Source organism: Cervus canadensis, chromosome 22 (assembly GCF_019320065.1).
Source record: "Cervus canadensis isolate Bull #8, Minnesota chromosome 22, ASM1932006v1, whole genome shotgun sequence".
In the NCBI taxonomy this organism is placed as follows: Eukaryota; Metazoa; Chordata; class Mammalia; order Artiodactyla; family Cervidae; genus Cervus; species Cervus canadensis.
In genome coordinates this window covers 15422200-15447993 of record NC_057407.1, presented here as the reverse complement: position 1 = coordinate 15447993, position 25794 = coordinate 15422200, and the positions used below count along the sequence as shown (strand labels likewise).

The 25794-nt window shown below is 37.1% G+C and overlaps 1 protein-coding gene across 1 annotated transcript in view; it reads left to right on the top strand.

Moving 5' to 3' along the window:
- ERC2 (ELKS/RAB6-interacting/CAST family member 2) overlaps nt 1-25794 on the top strand; it is a 999532-nt gene that overhangs the window by 484504 nt on the left and 489234 nt on the right. Inside the window, exons 14-15 of the mRNA XM_043441970.1 lie at nt 5636-5829; nt 11382-11393. Of these exons, the coding sequence (XP_043297905.1) occupies nt 5636-5829; nt 11382-11393 (206 nt within the window). The remainder of the gene's footprint in view (nt 1-5635; nt 5830-11381; nt 11394-25794) is intronic.

Here is a 25794-nt window from a genome sequence, read left to right as displayed (position 1 = left end):
GGTACAGTGGCTTCTTTTTATGATTTTTTTTAAAGCCAGTAGCTAAAAGTTATTTGATTCACACATACACTAGCTTCTCTGACACAATGTAAAGTTACAGCTATTTAAGAGAGAATTCGGAGCATACATGTAGCATGTACTAACACACATATACACACAAACACAGACGCCTCACATTTAATCTAGGTTTTCAGTACCTAGAGAACTCAAATTATATTCAAAATAACACTTAAGATTTGAAATTCGAGTTTTATATCAGACCATCCAGATAATTACTCATTTTTCTATATTAATTTTAGGAAATTCCTTAGTTAAAAGGTATCACATTAATAATTATATATTTGTATGAAAGGTCTTAAAAAGTATTAAGCATGAATTGGTTCTTTTTATTTTGTACAAGGGTAACTTAAGAAAATCATTTTGAACTTTTACTTATATTTATTATAAATATCTAATTTGTTTCATCTATGATAAGAATTTTCTTTTTGGAATAGTTGTTATAATATGCAAAATTTGAATATTCTAGATGTAGTTAGCTGGAATTGTGCAAGAATAATTAATTTCCTTTAGCACTAAGTAATGTAAGACTTAAAGATACACCATTATTAGTTTCCAGATGTATTTTTTAGACTCAGCTATTATATTTGGTATTAATTAATTAGATTTAAAATAAAATTTAAATTTTACAATATTTTAGAGTTCTATAATCACCCTAAAAACTCTGTTCTAAAAAGTAATATTTTGTTCATAACTCGAAATTATGTGATGATTGGAACTTCCTTTAGAAGACTGAAATAAAATATATCATTTAGAGTAGTTTATATACCTTGTTCTTCTGTTAAGATATGAAGGTGTTGTTAATAGACACTAAACCCCCAAAGATCTGTAATAGAGAATCATATTTTTACAGTGCATAAATTTAACAAATTATTGCTAAAACAATAAGCAGCATGAAAGAAGAGTCCTCAGATTTATTAGTTAGTGTTCTGCTTATACTTTATAGTCATGACTAATCATTTGTTTGAGAAAAATGATTTTTTATTAAAATTGTTAAGGCCCATCTCAAAGAGAGAAAATTATTTAACATTATCATTGAATATCCCCTGTCTAGTTTCACAGCAGGCTTCTGGACTAAAGTTAATACTTTCCTTTCTAGGCACTTGGAATGATGAACTAACATTTTATTGAAAATAATCAATGGCTAGCTTTCACAAGAGTAGTGTTAATAAACTTGTGTTTTGTCATGTTGGTGATTGGTACTATCAATCCTGGTATCATTTTAGGCACTTTTGCTTTTAATTTTGATTTGGATATAGTATTAATCTGAAATTTTGCCTTATTTCCTGAAATAGTTCTAAATTCTTTCATTAAAATAACCACTAGGTATTGTTATATACTCCTTCTCCTGAGTCATGACCAAATTTCTCTTTTGTGCTTGATTCAGACTTTCAAAACCAGTTCATATCAAAATACCAAGCTTGCCCACATCTGTGAGGCTCCAAACTTTGTTTTGATTGTTCCCATTTGTGACAAATTTCCTTACATATGGAAACGGAAGAAACATAATTGGGGGACCCTCAAATTTTACTTCCCTAATTTGTAATACAGACATTTTTGAAACGTTCCTTTCTCAATTTTCGGTTTCTATAAGATGCTTGAAAGTTGCTCTAAAAGTTACCAGAGATATTTTGAAGCAGAACCAGATACCTGGATTTGCTTTTTAAACTGACCTGTTTAATTGGAAAAAGGTAAATCTCTAATTAGGGAAAAAAAAAATGCTCACCAGTATTCCTTTGGTTTTAATGACTGTTGTATGTCTTTGAAAGTGATAATGTGGTTAATTATATTTATGATAATATGTTCTGAAACCATTAAAAGAAAATCCACAGCAATCTGCATTTTTCAAGAGCTAGATTCCTGACTAGTGAATGAAGCTGTGTCTTAGATGAAAGGAACTGACAATTGCTTCCTGACCTTTTGGGGAAACTAATTTAAAACCAACAGATTCATAAGAAGAAGTACTTACTGTGTATTTTCAGCCTAAATCTTGAATGGGTCAGAATGCCATGGTAGGAATTTGTCCAGGTAATGATTTATTCAAATATATTATGTTTTTGCAGTGCCTAAAGTACATTAGGCCCAAATATCTTATCTACTTTTGACCCGCATCAGAGGCTTCCTGTCCAGATTAAAAAATCCATGTTTTAATTTGAAAAGGCAGGAGTACTCCCTAAATGCAAAGAAAGTGCTTCCTTCTCTCTTTTTTAAGAGGAGGCTCTGGCCTTATAATTTTGGACAAGCACTGACTTTATAAACTCAATTTCCTCATGTTTTTCTTTAATTCCCCCCCCCATGTATATATATCACAGTATAAGACACTCATGCTATACTAGTTAACAGTTTCAGCCCATCCTCTGCAAAGTTGTGATTCGTGGTGAATACAGCTGGTTAAATGCTATGGAAGACCTCTGCCTCCACTGCTTAGGTTGGATCAGGACTTGCCAGTCTCTAGGTCATGTGAAACTGTCTTCTCTTGGGTCTTCAAAAGGACCCTAGTGAATACCCCAAATCAGCTTGCCACCCTTCTATCTCTGTATGACTCTTTCTTACAACTTTGTATTGACTTAAATATTTTTCAAATCACATCTATCTACAGCTTTATTTAATAACCTTGTCAAGAATTCTGGCACCCATGTCAAATGTGCTTTGACATAACCTCTTTTGCCCAGAAATCAGTAGATATTGATATGAAGATAAATAGTTGTATTTAATTCAAAAGTGTTCTTCAGGTTGTCTGTCCCTTTTAGAAGAAAGAACCATTAGCACCTACAAATTCATAACAGACAGCAGGCCAGCTGTAAACTTGACTGTGGTCTTTATTTTAATAACATGACCTAGATGTGGCATCACACGACATCCACAAGTGTAGACTCAGGATTGTTTTTTTCTAGGTCTTCTTTACCTTGAAATGTTCCACAAGTCCCTTAACCACACTCAGTTGCTAGGTTTAAAGACTAGCAATCTGTCTAATTTCTCCCCATGCTGAAAACTTGCTTGGGTTTATCATCTTCTCTTCAAGCAGCTAAATTAAGGAATGTAGTCACATACCCATCATGAGCACACTGCTTTTTCTGAAAACTTAGTAGGGAGGCTTCTCTAAGGTGCATGTAGTACCTCGTCTGTGGAAAACTAAACAAACATCAGCTTGGCTGTATAGCAAGCCCCACTGATGGGATCCATACTATGAAATAATAATCACAATAAAACCCCAAATGAATAATACCTCCCCCATGTTTGTCATTTTCTAGTTTTCACTGTCCTTAGCTTATTTCATTTGTCCATAATCATAAGACACAAAGCCAGATTTAGAATCTAGGTCTTACAACTAGAAATCCTGTACCCCTCTATTAAAAATCATGATAATAATTATCTTAGGAATAAAAGCAACCAAAATAAACCACAGCAACTAACTGCTAGTTTTTGTGAATCTTCAAATCTGAGTTGTGACAGGAATTTTCACTCATCAGAAATAAGCTATTAAAACATTTATTCATTTATTTTGAGTGCTCGTAGCTGGTCATTACTTAGTTCATTCTTTTTGGAATGTCACTGGTTGACTAGTGTGAGCAAACAGCCATGGATAGGTTTTTAGCTGCCATAGAGTAATGGTATCAGAGTCTAAAGGAGAGAGAATTAACATAAAATATTTTTCCTTCCTCTTATCATCTAAAAACTGTGTATTTTAAATGCTTTTCTTTTTTTTTTTTTTGGCTAATTACTTCACAACATTTCAGTGGGTTTTGTCATACATTGATATGAATCAGCCATAGAGTTCTTTTCTATTAAAAGAGTAATGAGTTGATTAGTATTATCACAAATATAAGTAGTTATATGAAGTATTTTGTTTTAAAAATGAGTATCTACATTTTTGATAAGAGATTAACAGATTTTGATATTCATCTTAATTGAAAATAAAATTATTAGATGAATAAACTCCTAAAGGCATGTTAGCTCAGGATTCTCTTTCAAATTATTTTAATTATAATGAAAAAACTCTTTAGTTCTATTGTATTCTATTATAATGAAACTCAGTGTACATACTAAATAATTAAAAAATAATGTTTTCTGAAAAATGTGGATAAAAAAGCTGCCTGATACTGTATTGAATTGATATATTTTTCCAAGTTCTTTTGCATAGTTGAGTTTGTGACTAAGTAAATCTTAGACTAAAGAACATGAAAGCAAATTATTCCCCATCTATCCTCATGCTTAAATAATATGTTACACGCAAAAATATCCTTAAAATAATTATTTTGTCATAAATAAGAAACTTATTTTTCTTTATACTAATTTTTGAATTTTTTTCTACTAAATCATTGCAAAGACTGTCAACCTTCTAACAGTACTATTAGTCTTAATTTTTCTAACCATGCATGTTTCATTTGATCCCACAGTAGTTGTAGCTTGCTTGCCTTGTTTTTTCCCTGAAAATTTTTTTTGAAAGTGTATAAAAATCCAGTGGACATCTGTTTTACCTGGAAGACAGCAGGACAATTTAAGTCCTAATAAATTGTTAACATTTTATTATTTCACACATGGATTTTGGAGATATATACAAATATGACCTCTTTGAACTTTCTGTGTTGAATGTGCACTGTTGTTAAACTACTTGTTTTTTCCCTGCCTGCTCTTTGAAGAAGTCAATTAGGAATAATGGGAAACAAGGGGTAGGCAAAACATTGCAGTGCAGTGTTATTTTCACCTGTCTGGGAATATTTCAGCCAAAAGTTTATTTTGGGAAAAAAAAGAAAAAAGCCGTAACACACTGACACGCACACACAAAACCACAAATACTTTGGCTGCAAATTATTCTGCAGTATTGTTACTGTGTTGTTGCCTGTGTCTGTTCTCGTGTGTAAAGCTGCCCTCCACCATTACCCCTCTCATGCATGTGTTTGCGGATTCTTGTCTGTGTGCTTGTTCATGAACTAGCTCATCCTCCTCCCGGTTCAGGTTAATTTAATCAAAAGAGCAAGAATGTATGGGTATGACTGTTAGCTGAAAAGGCCTTCTGCATTTTCAAGCCTTTCTTTCATTCTACATCTTCTGCTGTAATTTCTCAGTGGAATGAAATGTTCAATGATCAGTCATCCAGTCTCTTATATGTTACCTGACTTTACACATGTCCTCGATGATTCTTGGAGAAATAATTTAATGTTGCTTTATCTCAATTTCTCTGTATTGGAAAAGGAAGCTGTTAGTATGAATCACTTGCTTGACTGTGAGGAGTTGAACTGTCTTAGTTCCTTGCCAAAACACCAGAAATAAGCATAGTACTGTCTCTACCTCCACCGAGCCCCCATTTCTTGTAAGGGAAAAAAAAAAGCAAAAAATAGCATCATTTAATGAAACAAAATAACAACAGTAAAAGAAACCCACCTTAAAAAAATCAAGATTTTTTAAAAATAGCTGAAATTTGTGATTTTTCTAGTTTGTCTTTTAACTGACAGTATACCCATAATTCTTGATAGTTTTTTTTTCCCCCCAAAGTTAATTTCTGGGCCATTGGTGACTGTACTGTCTATTGTTCTAAATTGTTATCTTAACTACATTCTTTAAAAATATAATGTTGAAGGCTCATAATATTGAAGATGACTCCAGGATGAACCCGGAATTTGCAGACCGAATAAAACAGCTTGACAAGGAGGCGTCTTACTACCGTGATGAGTGTGGCAAGGCCCAAGCAGAAGTTGACCGGTTGCTGGAGATCCTCAAGGAGGTGGAGAATGAAAAGAATGACAAGGACAAGAAAATTGCAGAACTTGAGAGGTAAACTTTGCAGTCATGTTGTAAATTGTCAACAGTGAGTGAACATTAGTTGCTTAGTTGTCCATCACGGGGTGTGGTAAATTTGGAATGTACATTCATATTTTAAGGAAGAAACAGATTACTTATGAGGAACATGGCCTGTAGGAATGATGTTGTGTTTCTGTGAGATACTCAGAAGTTGTTTGGGTTATCTTTTGAGGACTTGTATACTTCTTCAGTGTTTTCAAAAATAATGATCAGCTTTCTTGAGTGATATCCATAATCTAGCCTTTGGGCCAGCAAAGTGTGTAAGAGACTGAAGCTGTGACTACCTGAAACCTCAGTTTTTTCTTATCAAAAACAAGCGTTTGTTATTTAAGTTTGTTTTAAGCATAGAATATGGAAGAATATAGTTGAGAGTTCTTTCAAGATGGGGGAAATAGAAAGGAGCTCATATCCTTTGGATATCTTTTAGCACACCACAGCAGATTCATCTTGGAACTTATCTTTTAAGAGGCCCTTATGCCATTTGGTAAATAAATATGTTTACATAAGGTCTAAGGCAGGCTGAGTTGATAGCAAATTCTGTCTAAAAACAAAGAGGATTATATCAGAGTTCCAGAGTAATTATATTTTCAGATAAATCTATTGTATTTATGTATAGTATAGACTCTAAAATTAAGCTTTCTATCAATGCTTTCTCCTATATTTCATGTAAGGAAAGAATTTCTGAATAATCTTATGTAACTCCATTACTTTTGAACATTGCTCATGGGTTCAGCAGTAAGGCAGAATTTGTCTTTCCTAGATTCAGTCCATATGGAAGAGATCAGCAGATTTTGAATAATCAGTGAATGTTTGCCAGCTCTGATCGAGACACTTGTGAGGTCTTAAAGGACCTCAAGACATATGCAGAATAGCTCTCTATGACCTTGTATTTAGACAGATCATGATCTTCAGTGACAGAAAGAGCTGGGTTCAGGTTTTGCTTCTGCTTCATGCCATCTTTATGACTTTGAATCTTCTTAGAAGTAAATCTCTAACAACCTATTAAAATGTATCACATTTTGCAGGTACCAAGTCCTGATGTAAGGTGAGGCGGTTATATCATTGTGAACACCTGAATGCTAAAACAGATTCTCAATATTATCTAGCTCTGAATTAAGTGGATGGGTTAATTCTTAATAAAATTTCAACATTTTAAAATTTAATGTGTAATATACTGAAACTCCAAAACATATTTCATTTAAAAATCTTAGTATTAGTTTGATGGTAATCTGATTTTTGTCCAGTATGACCCATTTTAGAAATTATATCAAGACTTCTTTTCTGGTAAGGGTACAAATTAAAATCCTTATGGGCTTCATTTGAATTTCAAAGTGCACAAGTATTCTGCCAGCCTACTGATTATTAAAAATGCTATTAATTTAGATGTATCTAGATGTCTATTTTGGAACTATATTTTAGGACCAAACCTTTTTCTCAAAAAGATAGTTTGAAATCACAGGGAAGTTATGGTCATGTCTTTCTTATTGCTAAGAAAATTGAGACTCTGAAAGACTGAATGAAAGATAGGTCCTGTGGTCAGAAAAAGAGAAAAGTATAATGTAGGTTTCCTGACTCTTAGTCCACTTCTTTGAGAAGTGAGCCATAAAGAAGATGCCCTAGATAATATTACTAATTGTAATTATAATCATAATAGGTGATATATATTTTTATGCTCACAGTGTACCAGTTACTGTGCTAGGCACTTGACCTGCAAATACTGTATAACAGTTAATCCTGCCCACAACACAGGAAGTCTCATTGTCATTACTTTTTAGATGAGAAAGCATTTTGTGAATTAAGTGACTTCCTCAAGGTTGTGGAGTCAAAGTCAGGATTTGAACCCAGCACTGACAGATGAGTGACTGAGAACAGTTCCATCCAAGAATGGGCCAGAAGGAAGAAGCTAGTCCAGTAGCACTCAACAGTCACATAGCTGGCAGAGAGGCATGGCTGTTGGCCCATGGGAGATCTGCTTCATCTTTACTAGCTTTCAGGAGAGAAAGTGATGTGCCCCACATTTTGAAGGCATTTTTCTGCACTAAACCAGCCCTTCAGAACTGTAATTGAAAATCAGGATCAGCTACTATAAATATTTGCATAAAATAACATAATTGTCCAGTTGGACAAACAGGTCTTACTTAGCTGGACGTTATTGCCATTAAATCATCAAGAATATTCACGTTTTTATTTCCTCAATATGGAATGCATTAAAACAACAGTGATTTTACAGGCATTTATCTTTATGTACTTTCTGCACATTTTCTTTATCTCTGCCTTTGCCTCTCCTTAAAGCTGATGCCTCCCAGGCACTGTAATTCATAAAACGTGTGGTGGGACTTGACTCCGTCCCAGTTCTCTGCCTGCCTGTGTCTCGCGTCCAGAAGCAGAGCATAGTCTGGGAAATGTCTGAGCCCAGACCCAGAAGGAGGTGGGCGGGGAGGTGGAGATCAAGAGGGGAAGTTTCTTGGGAAAAGGAGAGCTCAGCCTTGGCCTGCCTTTCTGACGCATTATCTGCTCGGTTACATGTGTATTCTGACCAAGGCATCTTCCTCGAGTTGTCAGACAGTCCTTTTCAAATTGGGCAGTATCTCTATTTGCTGGCTTAAACTACAAAATTCATACCTCATAATGTTGGGAACTAAAGATTACTTAGCAATGTGACATATATCTCCATTTTGGAGTTATGGAAGAGTGTTTGCAATTAAGTTTGTGATTTTGAAAACCAAGAAATTGAACTTGAAATAAATCTGTGGTCTCTGGTATGTAATGTGACCTACCAGAGCAAATAGACCTTTTTAAAAAAGCAGCTTGTATTCTAAAATACTTCAGAACTTCAGTCATGTGCAACGAAAGGTATGGGATTAAGAATAACTCAAATGACACTGACCCTGGCCTACTTCTTTCTCAGAGGGCAATTTGTGTTTGTTTTCCATTCCGTTAATATTCTGTTTTTTTTTTTTTTTTTTAACTTTCTCCATGATAAAACATTCTAAATAGCACATGCCTGATACTTACATGGATACATTTACCTCTGAAATTCCACGTGAATGATGTCTTTCACAGCCATTAAAGATGCTGCTTTTCAAAGTGCATATTGCTGCAGTGTGGTCCCCACGTGCCGTTCTGTGCATAAACCCTTGGACTTGATGCTGATGGCTCAGTAGGAGTTTCTGCCTTCAACTGCAGGCTGCTCTGGGGGCAGTGACACAGTGGAGCTGGGGGACTTTGAGTAGTCACTGAGAGTTGGTCCAAATCAGGCCAAAGGCTATGTGATCACCAATGATAGGTATCTTGTATGTACACAATCAAGTAGCTAATTCATTAGAGGCAATGAAATATGTGGCCTTTCTGTGTCATTGCCCATCAAGGTCTCTAAGTGTTTTATTTAGAGTTTAAATTAATCCTTTAGTGCCTTAGGGGAAAGAGAGAGGCAGAGTCTGTCAAACAAAGCCTGCTGCCATGGGATTTCTGGTATCTCACTATGGGAAGGAATCAGTCAGGCGACCTTTGATGTAATTATCTTGAATATGTTAGGGGCTTTGTCAGTATTTGTCTAGAGGGCAAGGAATGCCCAAATTGAGCCCTCGATCACATCCCTCCCCACTGTGAAGAGGAGAGTGGGTCTCACAGGAGATTTTTACTCCTAAAACATAACATCAGAATAGAAAACAAGATAGCATTTAATTATCTGAATCAGGACTAATGCTACCAGACATTTGGACAATGAGAAATTATGTTAGATGACTAAAAGTACCTTATCTAAGGTTGAGAAACAGACTGTTATTTTTCCTTCTAAATTTGCTCAATAACATGCTGACATAATTTCTTTGCTGCCTTTCAGAACTCTTTTCACAAAATGTAAACTTAAGCTTTATTTTTTTAAATTATGATAATATGATCTAGAAGTCTCATGGTACATGGAAGAAACTTGATACCAGTTCTATTTGTTTTGCTATAAACTCTTCTTTCTAAGTAATTTCCATTAATGTTTGTAAATGGCTTTGAAGGAATTTCTTTTTCTTTTTTTTGAAGGAATTTCTTTAAGAAAAAGTAGCAGATGGTTTTATATTAGCCCTAGCCTAGCAGCCTTTTGGGGAAGGTCATGGATATCACAGATGCCTTTGAGGCAGCAAGGGAAACTAGGATCCCTTGAAAAAAGCAACGAAATCTTAAATGTTTGCTGGTTGTTTTAGTTTAGGATTCCATTCCCTAAAGCTTGACCGTGGACCTCAGTTTGATATACCTCTGAAAGATTTGAAACAGAAAGATTTGAAACAGCAGCTGGGGCCAACAACACTAGAGTGCCTACAAAGACCATGGCCTGACTTAACTCTTATGTTTGATCAGTTGTACATTTGTTGTCATGAAACACTCTGCAGGGGAGTTTCAGACACAAAGCATTGACTAAATGCTTTCACCAATAGTTTAATCTAGAATATTCTACTTGATTTTTATCGTTATAGTCAGTGCTGTTTTCATCTGAAATGTTTTTGTTTAAGCTTTCTCCTGAAGATTTGTTTTGCTTTTCCTTTCTGTGTGAAATGCTTCAAACTACTTTTTTATTGTATGGCATAATGGGGTCCCACTGAGCAGATAGCTAATCAAGTATTTGTTAACTCACTTGATTTTTTGCAAAGGGTATTTTATAGGTTAAGAAAATGAATGCCTTCTATGACTTCTGTGGTAGCTGGAAGGGATGTAATTTTGTTTTTCTTTTAATTGTTGCTTTGTATAAGAGACTTTATTGTTTTGACAGATTAGAAGGCCATGTTATATATTCTACTAAAAATTAGTTATCCAGTGTCTGGATATTTGCAATGATGAAGTCTGATCCTCATTTTCATAACTGAAAAAATCGCTCTAAGCTTTGGAAGGTAATCTGTCTTGTCTTGGGAGGCTGATAGGCAGGTGGCACCTCACCTGAAGGTGTCCTCATAGTCTTTGATCTTGCAAGGTGCAGTACCCTGTGAGCATCTGAAATGTGAATCTTTAAACAGAAAGCCAGATTGCTCAGGTCCATTTGGTTTTTAACAATGAAGGAAAAATATCTCATAGGATATAGTCTTCCAACTTACTGGTTCTAGTAAAATCTTTCTGACATAAGTGCTTACCACTTTTCTAATACCTTAGTAATTTCCATTTCAGTTTATTAAATAATAAAATTTTACACACACACAGATAGGAACTTTTTCTATAAATATTCCTCCAGAAAAGGACAAATTGTGCCATTGGGTTGCTGGAATACACCTCTGGTTCACATCAGTGCTTGAGTTTATGTGAATGACAGACTGGTTTCTTACATGTAATAATTAATATAATTGCTTACAGTGTGTGCCAGGCTTTTGGGTGGTAATATCAGATAAAAGTTGCTTTTTGTCCTTCATTTGGTTATGAAACCTGCTAATGTAACTTCTGTTGGCTGTATGTTTAAAACTAATGCGTTTCCTTCCTTTTATTCTCTTTTGCTATCCTTTTTCCTTTCTGCTTATCCTCCAAATTGCTGCTTTCACCCTTGCTCCAATCAGCTTGACTCTCAGGTCAGTACTTTCAGTTTTTCTTCTAACCGTCTTTCTTTCCTAAGCTCAATTTATTGCTTGCACTTGTTTAACAAACACATTTCTGAAATGGTTTTCCTCTGGCAGCCACTTTTTTTTTTTTTTTTCATTTCATTCCATGCCTAAGGAAGGTTTACTTTATGAGAAGACTGTATAGGTGGGAAAAGGCAAAGAAGATGATGAAAATGGATCACTATTGGGATTATTTCATATTTTCTCTTCCTGGATTATAAAATCAGTGAAAGAAATCATTGTGAAAGCTCCCAAATGCATTTCTCCTGAGCAGCTCAGAAAATTAGCTACATAATGATAAACCGTGGAGCAGTGGAAAAATCAAATGCAGGATGCTAAATTTAACCTAGGAGAACAAAAGATTTGCTCATGACACAGCAACTTAAAAGCTAAATTTAATAGTGCAAACCATTCAGACTTTTTGCTTAATAAATCACTGTGTTTTGAAAGATTTATAATACTTTTTTTAAAGTCACTTTTGAAAATTATCAGTGTGTTAGTAACATATTGTACACACATGTTATTTCCTGTCATTGTTTTGGTTATAAACTTTTAAACTTCATTTTTATTAGCCATAAGATATACTTTAATTACCTAGGGCATAGCATATGGAGCCAAATGTAAAACTAGGTTCATTGTTGACTGTGTGCACCCCAGTATTAAGAAGCAAAGTGGACGTTTTGTTTGAAAATACATCCCGGGTTTGATTTCTCTAACATAGGGGGTTCAAGTCAATAATTGGTTCTTCTTTAAGTCCAGCAAAACTTTTCCTTCCAATGATACGTAATAATATCCAATGATTTCTTTATCATTCAATCAGTGAGTATGCTACAACATGCTTATTGTATGATCTGGGCTACCTGGACTTTTAAAAAAAGATTTTAATTACGAATCTTAAAGCTTGTCTCTGAAAAGTCAAGCTATGTTATTTTCTTTCCAGTATTCAGGATATGCACCTCTGTATTCTGTCCACTGCTCATCACCTAAGCCAGTAGTGAATAATTTCAAAACTAGGCCTCCTACCCACACACCAGTTCTCCCCACCCACCACCCACTGCCTGCTCCAAACACAGTGGTGAGGCTCATAGTCCTTGAAACTGAAACCACTGGTCTGCCATTCCCACATACCACACTGGGTGTCCCACAGGCACTGCCCTGAACTTCATCACAGTGAAGGAAGCCTGTTCTCAGTAGTTCCCCGAACAAAGATCTAAACAGAGATTAAAAGCATGGCCCTACAGAACTGCTCTCAATGAAAACCTAATGACTGTAGATTCACTTGTTGGTGCCCCTGTGTGCAGAAACACGCGTCGTAATGAGAGTAAAGAAGGAGGGCCTTGGCTCCATGGCATCCAAACCCTTCCTCCAGGTTTTGGATTCGCTCATTTAAGAAACTTTAAGCTTTTCTCCTTGCCTGTCTTTTTTGTTTTCTTTCCTTTTGCCTTCCTTTAGCTACCCCTAATCTGCACCTGTTGATATTTAAACCCTTGAGACCAGGGACCCCTTTCATTCTCACACCTCCGGTTCCCAGCCTTCAGATGCTGTCCGTAGGTATTCTACTGTGTCTTTTATGTGCAGGAACTGTATTGTGCAGTATTTAGTTTTCTTTTCCTTTTGTGTAGCGAATGAATGTGAACTCAGACTCTCAGAAAATGGGATGCAGGTTTAGGGCTTGGAGAGTTTGTGGGTATTAGGGGTTCTCTGGACAAGAGTGTGCTGATTGAGCTTGATAAGATGTGCAGGTCAACTCTAATTGGGAGAATTACAGTGGTCAACACAAGATTGCGATCATTTCAATATCATTTAACCTCCTGCCACAATGAACACAGTGGAGAAAATAAACAATCACTGTGAACAGTCTGTAGTCATATTTTTAGTGTAGGAAGAATTGGGCAGCCCCACTTTTCTGGAAACAAGTCTGTGGAGTCCTCAAAATTTTCTGAGCTTTGACAAGTTTCCAGAGTTAACTTTGCTTTTTGTCCAACCCCTTCCAGGTTTATCAGTTAAAATAAAATGAAATGTAACAATTGAATACAGGATCTCTGGCCTTTGTGCTTTCCTTATATACTGCACAGTTGAGATACCATGTATTTGTGTTTGTACATATACATATATATGTGTATACATTTATCATATATATTTTATAAATATCTGATCTTTCTTACTGTGAAAGTATGTTGTCTGCCCTGTAGCTCTTTATCTCCCAATCCAAAGTTTGAAAACATCACTAACTCTTGGGTCTTTCTTTCTATGGACTCTATGAGAAATTCTCCCTTCCATCTATTTTTTAAAAGTGGTCTCATTTCTTTTTCAAACTCTGTGTAGATTCTTGTGCTTAAATTCAGGTGGACAGATGTTAAGTATTGGGTTTGGTAAATGCAAATGCCGTATTCTAAACCTATTCAGGGTCTTGCTCCCGAAAATTCCACTTCTTTCAAGAACCTCTTTACCCACAAACCAGTGGGAAGCTAGAGAGGTTTAGCAAGATTCTGCATTGTACTCAGGGGTGGGTCTATGTGATGTGTGCTCATTTCTAGGAACTATTTCTGAGATTAGCCTGTGACTTATGAGAGACGAGATTATCTAGGTAAATGTATGCAGCAGTTCACCAAAAAAAGGAAAAGTATCCTTAGGGATTCAGTCTAAAATCCTTCCAGAGAATCAATGAAGTCAAACCAGAAAGTGCAGGCCTCTCCTGGCCTTTCCCAGCCTCCAGTTTGCTGTGGATTCTGGGTCAGATGCTTTATTGTTTGTGACTCTGTATCCCCTCTTGGAGGGGAAATAGCTGTTTTTGGACTGGGTTTTCTGGGATTCTCACTGCACATGTCTGATGGAGGGGCTGTTGGTGAGGGGCCTTGTGCATTTCCCTAACAAGCAGGCTGTAGCTGATGGCTGGCGCCTGGCAGCAGGTGTGAGCTCATTGTTACAGTCTCTTCAGACACTTCTACCAAAATAAACTCTTGGTAATGTTTCCCCAGAGTTGAAAACGGTACTCTCAATTCTTCCTTCTTCTTGGAAAAGATGAAGTTCACTACACCTGGACCTCAGAGGCCTGTTGCCCAAAGTAATAATGAAAAACACCTTGCCCAGAGCATCCTGCAGTTTGCTCTTTGCTAGGGTCAGTTCTTGGACCTGTTACCTCCACAAAGACAGAATAAGTACCTCCTGTGTGCTATGCAGGGCACTACATGCTGGCCTGGCATTTCAAAGAATACCTGATGAAAAACTGACCAAACTGTTTAAGAAACTATTTAAGAAATACTATGTGTTGCATTCTTCATTTGTATATTCACAGTGCACCTCGATATTAGTAATAGGAATAACAGCCATAGCAGCAGCAGTAATAACTGAACACTAACTACATGCCAGTACTGACTTAGTCATTTTTGAGTAGTATTTACTTCTCATAACAACTGTCATTTGCATATTAGAGAAAAAGAAACTGAAGTTCATAAAATGTAAATATTTTGCTAAAGTTAATATAGCTAGTAAGCAATGGTATTGGGGTTCCTTTCCAAAAACGAATCCTTTCAGATTTACTTAGAAAAAAAATTTTTTTTTTGCCACTTCTCCAGTTGTGTAGTAAAGACTGTGAGATGCCGGGAGGACGTAAACTTGTGCAACTGTGTTTAATCCATGATTTCCCAAATGCCGTGTCCATAGGTTGTATCCCAGGAGGCATTTTAGGGGACTCCTGCCTGTTACGCAGCCAGCCTTTTCCTTCATCCTGAGATTCATGCCCTCCCTCCCCGTCCTCCCCGCGCTCTCTATCCCGAGCTGGTTCCTTATGCACAGATCCCGCCCTGGCAGGGCCACCTGAACTCTCATCTCCTCCCCCAGTGCCTCAGGCAGCGGCAGTTTCTCCCTGTCTTGATCTCCTCAAGGCTCTAGCAAACCCTTTTCCTTGACCTGTGTCATATCCTAGCTTGAATTAGGGTAGTTAATCATTAAACTGTGTCTCCCAGTAGACAGCGGCCTCCTCTGGCACTGCATGAGTCTCCAGCTGCATGTGGTGCTGGGCCCCACGCTGGAGCTGGCAGTTCGTACTCCTGAATGTTGTTGACTGCATGTCTGTTGAAGAAAGGAACTTCCATTAACTTTGTCTCACTTCTTCTACCCTTTACGTGGTCCTTACACAGACTTGCTGGTCAGCTTTTTCTGGAGGTTGAGTTGACTGCCCTGGATATCATGTCTAGCTTCAGCAGGAAGCTGTAAGAAAAGATGAGTGGTACTGGTTTTCTATCATCAAGTAGGATGCTTGAAATTTCAAGAAAAATAAAGACGCAAGTAAAAGGGGGAGGGAAGAGATCTCTTTCTGAACGTGCCTCATTCTCCCCTTCCCTTCATCCCGCCTCCCTTTGTTCCCTCTTCCCTCCCTCCATATTCCTTTTCTCCCCCTTCCTCTTTTCCTCCCCACCCTTTCTAGACTGTTCATTAAAAATCCTTCTCCATGCAAGGGTCTGTGCTGGGTGTCAAGGATATAGCATGACTCCCTCCCCTCACTGAATTCAAAGACCAGTACTTCCTATAAGGAAGGATTTGGCCACTAAGAAAAACAGTTTGTGCCATTTATACTAATAACTGGAAAAACTAGGTTTCAGGTGTTTTTAAAAATTCCTTTTCCTGTTGGCGTTGAGGAGGTTATCCACAGGTCAGAAAATCATTTCCCTCTTTAAAGCTGCCTTATACTATTGCTGACATTTCTGGTGAAGTGTCAGAAAATTTTATGCCCAAGCAGAACTGGTAGAGAGCCAGAAATCAGTAGATTTTGCTTTGGGTGCAAATATTTTATTGAGGATGGAAAAAAGTTGTTTTCTCTGATTTACAGCTCCTGCAAACATAAAGTGGGATCTATATTTAGAAATGGTTTTGAACCTTTGAGATGTAGCCAGGGATTGGTTCTTGCACCTTTCCGAACCGGCCTTGGTGGGACTTGCCATGGCTAATGTTTTGCTGAGCCAGCTCCAATTTGTAGAACTAGGTCTTTAAACTCTGTATTATTTTTACTGTTTAACTTCTGCTTAAGTTCTTGCTGTGGCACTCCGAGATCTGTACCTTCCAGAATGGTGAATAGGATGGAAGGAACGCAATTTGCATTGTAGTGTGAATATTTTATAGTGCAGTGTATTTCCGAGGTTCCTCGAAATAAGTAAAACCATTCTCAACTTGCAAATCTGTTAAAACAATGACAGCAGGAAAATCGAGAGAGAGTCCTGGGTAGGCCTATTAAGTCCTGGCCCCTGAATAAGAGATGTCAAGTTGGTAGAGGTAACGATTCATTTATATTTTTAAAAATCTTTTCTTTTCCCTTTTCCTTCCCCTGCTCCTGGGTTTTGGTTGGTGCTACCATATGGATGAATATCAGCAAATAGTAAATCTCTCAAGATCTGTTAGCCTTTTCTGTAAATGTTGAGAAGGGGAAGGAATTTTAGAAAAATGGTTTCTCAGTATTATTATAAATCACTTTCTAGAAAAATAATATCTTGTTTCCTTTATATGGCTTTTCTTATGAAATGTGAATTCTGTCACTTCATTATCCACAATACCAGCCTGTGCTGTAGAGAAACCTATCCACCTAGTGACTGGAGCTTTCTTCCATATTGGGTAAAGGTGCTTGGACTTTTCACACTGTGTAATGTCACATTTACGTGAAGCCTACATTTTGGGGGAACCTGTTTAAAAATGAGTGAGTACTGAGTGTGTTCCTCTGAAGAAACTACTTTGTTGTTGATATATCTTAACAAAGGCTTTGGAAATTTTCTTTGAAGGTAATTCTGATGATTTTTATATTTGTCACTCTAAATTTAATGAATACTATATAGTTAAAAATCATTTATAATATTAAAAGTATAATAGAATTGTCATCATGCTGTCGCTTCAGTCGTTTCCAGCTCTTTGCAAACCCAGGGACTGTGTAGCCCTCCCAGCCTCCTCTATCCATGGGGTTCTCCAGACAAGAATACTGGAGTAGGGTTGCTATTTCCTTCTCCAGGGTATCTTCTAGACCCAGTGATCAAACCTGTGTCTCTTATGTCTCCTGCATTGGCAGGTGGGTCCTTTAACACTAGAGCCACTCTTTGTTTATATAATATTAAATAAACATGAAAAGTAGAATAGAATAGTACGGCAGAAATTGGCTGGTTTTTCTAGGGATGCAACTATTTAATGGAGATGGAAAAAAGTTCTTTTTCCTAGATCGTAGCTCCTGCAAAAAGTGGGTTATATAGAACAATTTTTTTGTAGAAAAACTTGAGAAACTATAGAGTAGGTGGGAAAAATGGGAAAATGGAAACAAATTTCCCGTTGTAGAATCTCTTTTTGCTCCTTTTTCAGCCCAGGAACAGTGAGACTTAGGTTTTAACTCCAGTTTGCCCATTGATTTTTTTTTCCTTCCATTTTTTCTAATTGGTAACATTGTTAATATAAGTGTTGTCATTATTGGCATGTACAGCTGAGTATACAATAACTTACGCTTTACAATAATTTTTTCAAGGAAAGCTAAAAATGTGTGATTCTCACAGCATGTTGAAGAACTGTACTATTTCTTGTAAGACCCCACACATAACTGTGAAGATGTAATGTGAATATAAGTAACTCTTGAGACATTTTTATGTGGGGTAAGGGCAGAACTTCATGCAGAGAATTGCTTTCCAAAATTTTATTTCATGTCCTAGAAAAATATATTTAGAAAGTTTTGAGAATGTAATCACCACCTTTCTCAGATTGGAAAGTGAAGTAAGGGAATAGTCTCTCTCTGGTTTTTGGTATTGGTCAACTGGAATATTCCCATGGCTGGACAGATCTCGACTTGGTGTGTGAGTTGAAGTGTAAGAGAGTGGTTTTAAATTTAACTTCAGAGTCCTGTGCTGTTTAATCATATGTCAGTTTGATGGTTCCAAGGACAGCATGATATGTTGCTCACAGATAATTACTGTGGAGAGAATGAGTTGGTATAATAATGAATAGCTGGAGAATCTTCTGATAACCTGTGATGAGTGGGCCTTGGTGAGAAACACTCACTGGGCAATTGGCACATAGGTGTCCTATCACTTTGCTGAGTGTGGGTGCTCTTCTGCTAGTTAAACATGCAAAGTAGGGGCTTTTTAGGGATTCTTGGGCAGATAAAAAAGCACTACTCTTTGATTTTACATGTGTTAGCTATCTCAGACCTGCTATTACTTTATGTTAGCATTTCACTCATAATCCAGATTATTCAAACTGATATTTGTTGTCAGGATATTACATGTAGAAAATTAAATAAACTCTAATCTAAGAAACAACATCAGCATTTCTGTGGAATGCCAGACACAAGTCCTCATGTCTTTAAGCTTATCCCCATGTCTGTAAAATGGAGACAGTTGTATTACAGCTCCTCTCATGAACTTACGGTCAAGACACATGTTCAGTGTGGAGCACACTCTGGCACAGAGCAGATGTTCATTAAGTGGTGATGGTTGTGGTTGTCATGGTTATGGACATGTTGAAGGTTTTCCTGCTGAGAGTAATGGAGTTCGTGCAAGAGAGAAGTAGAAGATGATCCTGTCGAGGCAGCTTCCATGCTTACCTAGTTGGAAATAACTGAGTTGCTGGGATAAAGACTGTAGACTTTTTTCTCCCATAAGCCACTGAGAGATTTTGAGGGAAAGGTTAAAAACAGCATCATTCTTCTGAATACTGAATCCTTTATTCCTGAGAGATATGAACACGTGAACTAGAAAATGTCATGCTTATTGAAAAGTAATGTATGTATATGTGTCTACATGTATATATATATATATATATATATATATTTATACACACACACACATACTTATAAGTTAATTGACTCAGTACATGTTTGTCTTACATAAGGTTGCCTTACATTAGGTTTTTCTTAAACTAGGAAACTGGATAGCCAGGATTCGGCCACAACCTTTTTATATCCATACATAAAAGTACAGATACTTAGTTCAGAGGACAGGCCAAGTACCCAAGTGTGTCCCTTCATCCATTTATTTTCTTTATTTATTAACTTATGCACTTTCATAAGTAGTAATTGTACATCTGCTTTGTTCCAGGTACTGTGGTATAACTAAACCAGTTCCTGAAAGTAGCATCTAGAGAGATGGAAGCAAATAGATAGGATTTGTAGTATATTTATGCATGTGCCATAATATAATATACACTGTTCTGCACTTAAATTTCCTTTATTTTAAACAAAATATCTTTACAGATCTTCTCATATTCATACATAAAAGCTTTGTGTTCCTTTTTACCTCTATATACAGTTCCATTGTGCCTGTCTCCTCCTAAAGGACTTATAGATTGTTTCAAGTCTTTCCCTTTCATGCAGACTGCTATGATTAATAACTCACTAGCCTTAATTTCCTATATATGTATATATAGGAATATATCTGTAGGATAAATGTATAGATGTGAAATTGTAAGGACAATGCATTTCTAGTTTTGCTACATTTTGCTGGTTGCCTTCTACAGAGACTAAACCATTTAGTCCTATGAGCAGTATGTAAGATTGTTTCCCCACCCCCTCTCACACTAACTCTGTCAATGCTGTGTGGTTTATAAGCTTTTTCACCTCTGTCAGTATGGAAGGTGAACCATGGCATTTAAGTGTATTTTTCATTTGCTCTTATCTTATTACCTGTGAAGTTGTTCATCTTTAAGTATGTTAATAATTTTTCATATTTATTTGTTGGCCTTTTTCTTATTTATTTGCAGAAGCTCTTTGTATATTACAAAAATGACTCATTTGTCTGTAATTTGAATTTTAAATGCTCCCCCAGCTATTTTGTCTTTTTTTTTGTTGTTGTTGTTGTTATACATAAATGTTAAGAACATTTTGAGATAGTCAAATGTATTCAGTATTTTATTTAATGTCTTTTGAATTTTGTGTCATAGTTAAAAAACTCTTCCACACAAGAGTATACGAACAATTGTCCTGTGAATTCTTTGGTATTTTTATGGTTTGATTTTCTATATTTAGTCTTCAGACCATCTGGAATTTATCTTACTCTAAGGTATAAAGTATGGATATAACTTTATTTCTTTCTAGGTCAAGTGAAGTTTAAATATTATTTCCTCTGTTTGCCTTTAACTGGAGCTAGCCCAGTTCAGGTTAGTTTTGTCTTCTACAAATTCTTGTAACTTCCCAGTAGAACACGAGGCACAGTCTTAATTCTTGTTCAACGTTTGTCTTTTAGTCTAGAGTGGAACTTCCATTTGGAAAGGACCTGTCTTAATTCATCCAATGCCTGTAAAATAGTGGACACTTAATAAATATTTATAAAATGAGTTAATAATGTGAGTTGTAAAGATCTGAAGTTATGAGGAGGTAGAAATTATGATTAACCAGAAGCTGTGGAAAAGGAATGCAGAAAGGAATGTGAGTCATTGAGGCTCACGTAGACGGGGAACCAAGTCAACGGGGTAGTAGGAGCTTGTCTCACCCTTGCCGTACAGGACAGTAAGCCAAGCCTGTGTGGAGTCACTTGGACCTCAGATGGCTTTCCCATACCCTGCTCTCCTGCTCTGTGAGAATCCAGGCAGAATATCTTTTTTTCCTTCTTCTTCTTCGGAAGCTTAATTTCTCAGCTTTCTCTTGGTTCAGTGAGACTTACCTACATGATTGAGATGGTTGCAGGATATAGGGACAAGTGTGGAAACTATGTCAGGAGAAGAACAGAAAGTTTTTGTCCAGGCTGTGTGTTTTAGATGTTTTTTGATAGCTAGGTAGGCCTGTCCAGTAGGCATGTTGGAATGAAAAATCTGGAACTGGAGAGTTGAGGCATTACCCATGGAAGAGTATGGCAAATTCTGTATGAATGTCTTGGGCATCCAGAAGAGTAATGAGTAGGGAAAATTTCTATGAACATGATAGTATTTGTGCTGAAACAGAAAAATGGAAACGATTTTATCAGATAAAGAACTAGGTGAGGAGCATGAGCAAAGACAGAAGAGGTGGGAAGGTAGAATGCATGCTCAGTGGAGAGAATGGGTTTCTACAACTTAGGCTCTGGAGTGCAGGAGGAGGTGAACAATAAGGGTTTCCCTAGACCGGGAAAACCTTGAATGCTCAGCTAAAGACTCTGAACTTTATGAGCCTGGGAAGAGCATAGTCAGGTGTATCTTCTAGAATGATTAATTCTGTAACAACTCTGTTCTGGAAGGGTAGGCAGTAGCCCAAGCTAGAAGAAACCATAGCGCTGAAACAAGGTGGTGGCCACAGAGGTGAGGAGGAAGTAAGAGGTTTAAGAAATGCAAGGTTAATTAATAAAACAAGCAAGCAGATAAAACACAAAAATCCTCAGCCTATATAGTTTAACAACGGCCAACACAACAGGAAAAACAAGCAGATGAAACCTAGCTACTGTCATGATAGAAAGAAAGCAAAGGTGTGGAGGCAGATACTTTGCTCAAGCAGTCTGTGGTTGCAGGCTGTGGTTGCTCAAGCAGTCTGTTGCTGCTATAGCAGCAAAAATAAGAAAAGACTTAGTTGACTACTTATTTGGTGCTAGGCATGGTGCTATACATTCTCCAAGGTTTATCTAAGATTTTCTTTATAGAAACTCCAACAGCAGATGCCATTTGTGAAATTATTAGTCTCATTTGTGAACTGAGGACAGCAAGGCTCAGAGAAGTTAAGTAACTTGCCTTCTATCACACAGCTATTAGTGGGGCCAGGATTTGAACTCAGCTGTTCTGATTCCAGAACCCAGAATCAATCACTGTGTCTTATTTTGCAGTAAGACTTTTTGTGTTAGGATAAATTGGTTTGGCCCAGGAACCTCCTGGTACTATAGGGACCACTCTTTAATGTGCTTCTTTTGGGATGGAAAGCTATTTCTATAATACAAAGGATTCCAAGCATTGATGAAAACCTCTTATAATGGAAGTTGAGAAGTTGTTTGTGTTGGCAGTTCCAGCAGCCTTTTTTGAGCTGCTGGTCTGAGTCTTCACTCTCTCTTGAGCAGGAATGTGGAATTTCTTTTTTTGAAGTGAGTTTGAGGCGGCCTGGTGAGTGCACCGCCATACAGGCAACAGCAGCTTTGTAGGTTGGAGACGGTCATCAGCTCTGGACTGGTTTCAAGAAACATGGATGGCAGAAACGGGGAAGACCTCAGACCATCCATCCTCCTGCCTGCTTAAGACAGTTCCTGGTGGGGAATTCTGGGGAAGCAGCCAAGAGAAAAGATGTATTTCCAGGAGGGGTTTTCTGCCTCTTCCAGGAATCATTCTTGGGGCAGTGTTTCATGGCCCCACACAGTAAGATCAGAGAATCCCAGCAGCATAAAAGCTGCGAAGAAATGAAGTCCTTTTTTGTGATATATGATGATGTTCCTTTTGGAAAACAAAAGAGCTCTCTGATAGAGAGATGGCCCTCTCTGCAGCACAATATCTGTGTCTCCCTTGATCTTGTCTCAGACAAGTGGGAGGGTTGGCAGTACATAACAAAGACTAAGAATTCAAACTCGTGAACTAGTTCCCTTGTCCAGGCAGTAATCATTCTATGGAATCATTTCTCCCTCATCATTGTGTTAGGTCAGGGTAGATATCATGCCATCAAAATGCAAGGCCTTCCTCCTACAGAGCACAGAATTTTTAAGCCTTTAACTTTGAAGCTTTAATGACTTCATCTGTATACCTGGTGGAAAGGATCTGTGTTGGCTTCTCAGTTCTTACAGCTGCTGGGGAGAGGAGTATTTCTTCTCTATTGTTTGTCAGTTTATTTGGTTTACCTTCTCATCTCTCACAGACTTTTTACTTTTGTCCAGCCCTCTAAAATGAAGAAGTCTGGGTACAGTGAATAACATAGCTTTCTTTTCTAAATTTTAAGTGTTATTGACAGATTGTTCTTTTATCATATCATCAACAACTAAAAGACCATTAAAAGCACATTAGACTTTTAAAAGACCCTATATTTTTAACATAATTTTGGGGAAAGGTAATTCTATGTGTCTTTCTTTGAAAACTCAGCTGCCATTCATTCAGCACGTTCCATGGGCCAGGTTCTATACAAAACAGTGATGTGAAATATTTTTTTCATTCCACAACAATGCTGTAAGAAGGAGAGTAACAGTTTACCACAGGGAGATGAGTAAACTGTGGCTTAGTGAGGTCATTTGTGAACTTCTCAAGGTCACTCTGGATTTGAGCCCAGATTATCTCAAGAACAGAGGACGTGTGGATAAACCATACATGGATGCTCCCTTATGTGACATAATAAAAACTGTTAAAATGTTTTCATTGTGATGGCAGTGGGGAACAGGATTGTGTTTTAGAAGGATGCCTACCTTGTGTTTCCAATACAACCACAATTGTACTCCACCCATCCTCGCATTTACTTGGCATTTAGTCTTGGAACTGGTATAAAGTCTGCCTATTTTAAGATAAAAACCTCCCTGGCTCATTTGTCATGTGTCTAAACCACCACATTTCATTCTCTTATTTCTTCTTTCCATTCTAGGTACTGTTGTCCTCATGGGTCATTTGCAATAGCCTCTACAAAGTCATAGTCTGTCCCTACGTTCTACTCCAGATAAAATCAGCGAGGCAGTGCCTTCTGCCTAGAACTGCTTGTTGCCTTCTCACACACTGGGCCAAACAGCAGACTGTATGTTTGGCTTATGAAGTCCTCTACACGCTAATCCTGGGTTGCTTTCAAGTCTTATCTTAAAGCCCAGCATACACACAGAGCCCCTCCACCTCCTTCTTTTCTACCTGCTTGAATTACTGAATTTTTTCTTATTCCCTACGCTTCCTAGACCTTTCCCATCTTTCTGTATTTGTACATACTCTTCCCATTGCTTAAATGCTGGTTTCCTCCTCATTTCATGCAAAGCTCCTGCTCATGTTTGAAGTCCCAATTCACATGTCACCCTCTTATTCCTCTTAAAAATCAGTAGTTCCACTTTGTGTTCTGACAGCACTTACTCAATGTTGTAAAAAGCACTTTTGTTATTTTTCAGCTATATGTTTCTCCCTTCTACTAAACTTTGAACTGTTTAATGATAAAGACAATTTCCTTTTCATCTTTGTGTCTTCTTTTCATGGCACATGGTTATTGCTCTATAAATATTTGTTGGATGAATAAATGGGTAAATGGATGGAAGGACTGTGGGAGAACAGCTAGATTGGCAGTGGAGAAAGACAGGAGCTATTTCAGTGTCTGGATAAAGAAATCAAAGGTGTGAGCTAAGATAGCAGCAGTAAGAATAGAGAGGAGGTAACTGTTTTGATAGACACTTAAAATTAAGTGAAAATGGCTGATCATGGTGATCCATTTCATGTGAAGTGTTGGGAGATGGAGGACTTATTCCTCCTTGACTCCCAATCTTGGATGACTTTGGAGGAGAAACTGCAGAAGAAGTAAGGTGATTTTGGACTTGGGAGAGGGCACAGTTGAGAATTTAGTTTTTAATCCATTGAGATTCTATGTGGGATATCCATGCAGTGTTGTTGCGCTGACATGTGAAAATTTGAGAAATTGACGGATTCTTGCTCCTCCAGTGGATGGGGTTGCAGTTTGTTGCTTGACATTCCCTCTTTCAGCTCCACTGTCTCCCTCTGGCCCCTTTATCCACATTCCAGTGTATACATTCCTTCCATGGAAAGATGTTGAAGACATATTGCAAAATATATAAAATTCTCTGTTGTATTTTCAAAGCAGGATACATGTCTGTGCATTATGCATAAAAAATTTCTGGAAAGATTGGCAAAATCCCCTGATACCAGAAGTGCTTATTGGGGGAGGTGGAGAGGGTATAAATTTTCTTTTTCTTTTTATAAATTATTTTGTACTATTTAATTTTTTAAATACTAGCAGGTATAGTTTTCAAATTAAGATATAATTCATGCACATTAAAATTTTCTCTTTTAAAGTGTATAAATTCAGTGGTTGATGTTACATTCACGTTTCACGATCATCACCACTGTCTTATTCCAGAACTAAATTTTTGTCACCTCAGAAAGAAACCCATATTCATTAGCAGGCACACTCATTTCCTCAGTTATTTCTTCCCTTCCCATAGCTCCTAATCTACTTTCTGTCTCTATGGATTTGCATATTTGAAGCATTTTGTATACATGGGGTCATATAATATATGATATTTTGTAACTTAGCTTCTTTTACTTAGCATAATGTGTTTGGAATTCATTCATGTTGTTTGTTTCAGTACTTCATTCCTTTTTATTGCTTAATAACATTCCATTGTAGGTATATACCAGTTTTGTTTATTCATCACCTAATCAACTTCTGGGCTGTTTGTAGTTTTAGCTATTATGAATATGCTGCTATGAACATTGACAAGCAGGTGGCTGTTTGAATATATGTTTTCATTTCTTTTGAGTATATACCTAGGAGTGGAATTGCTGC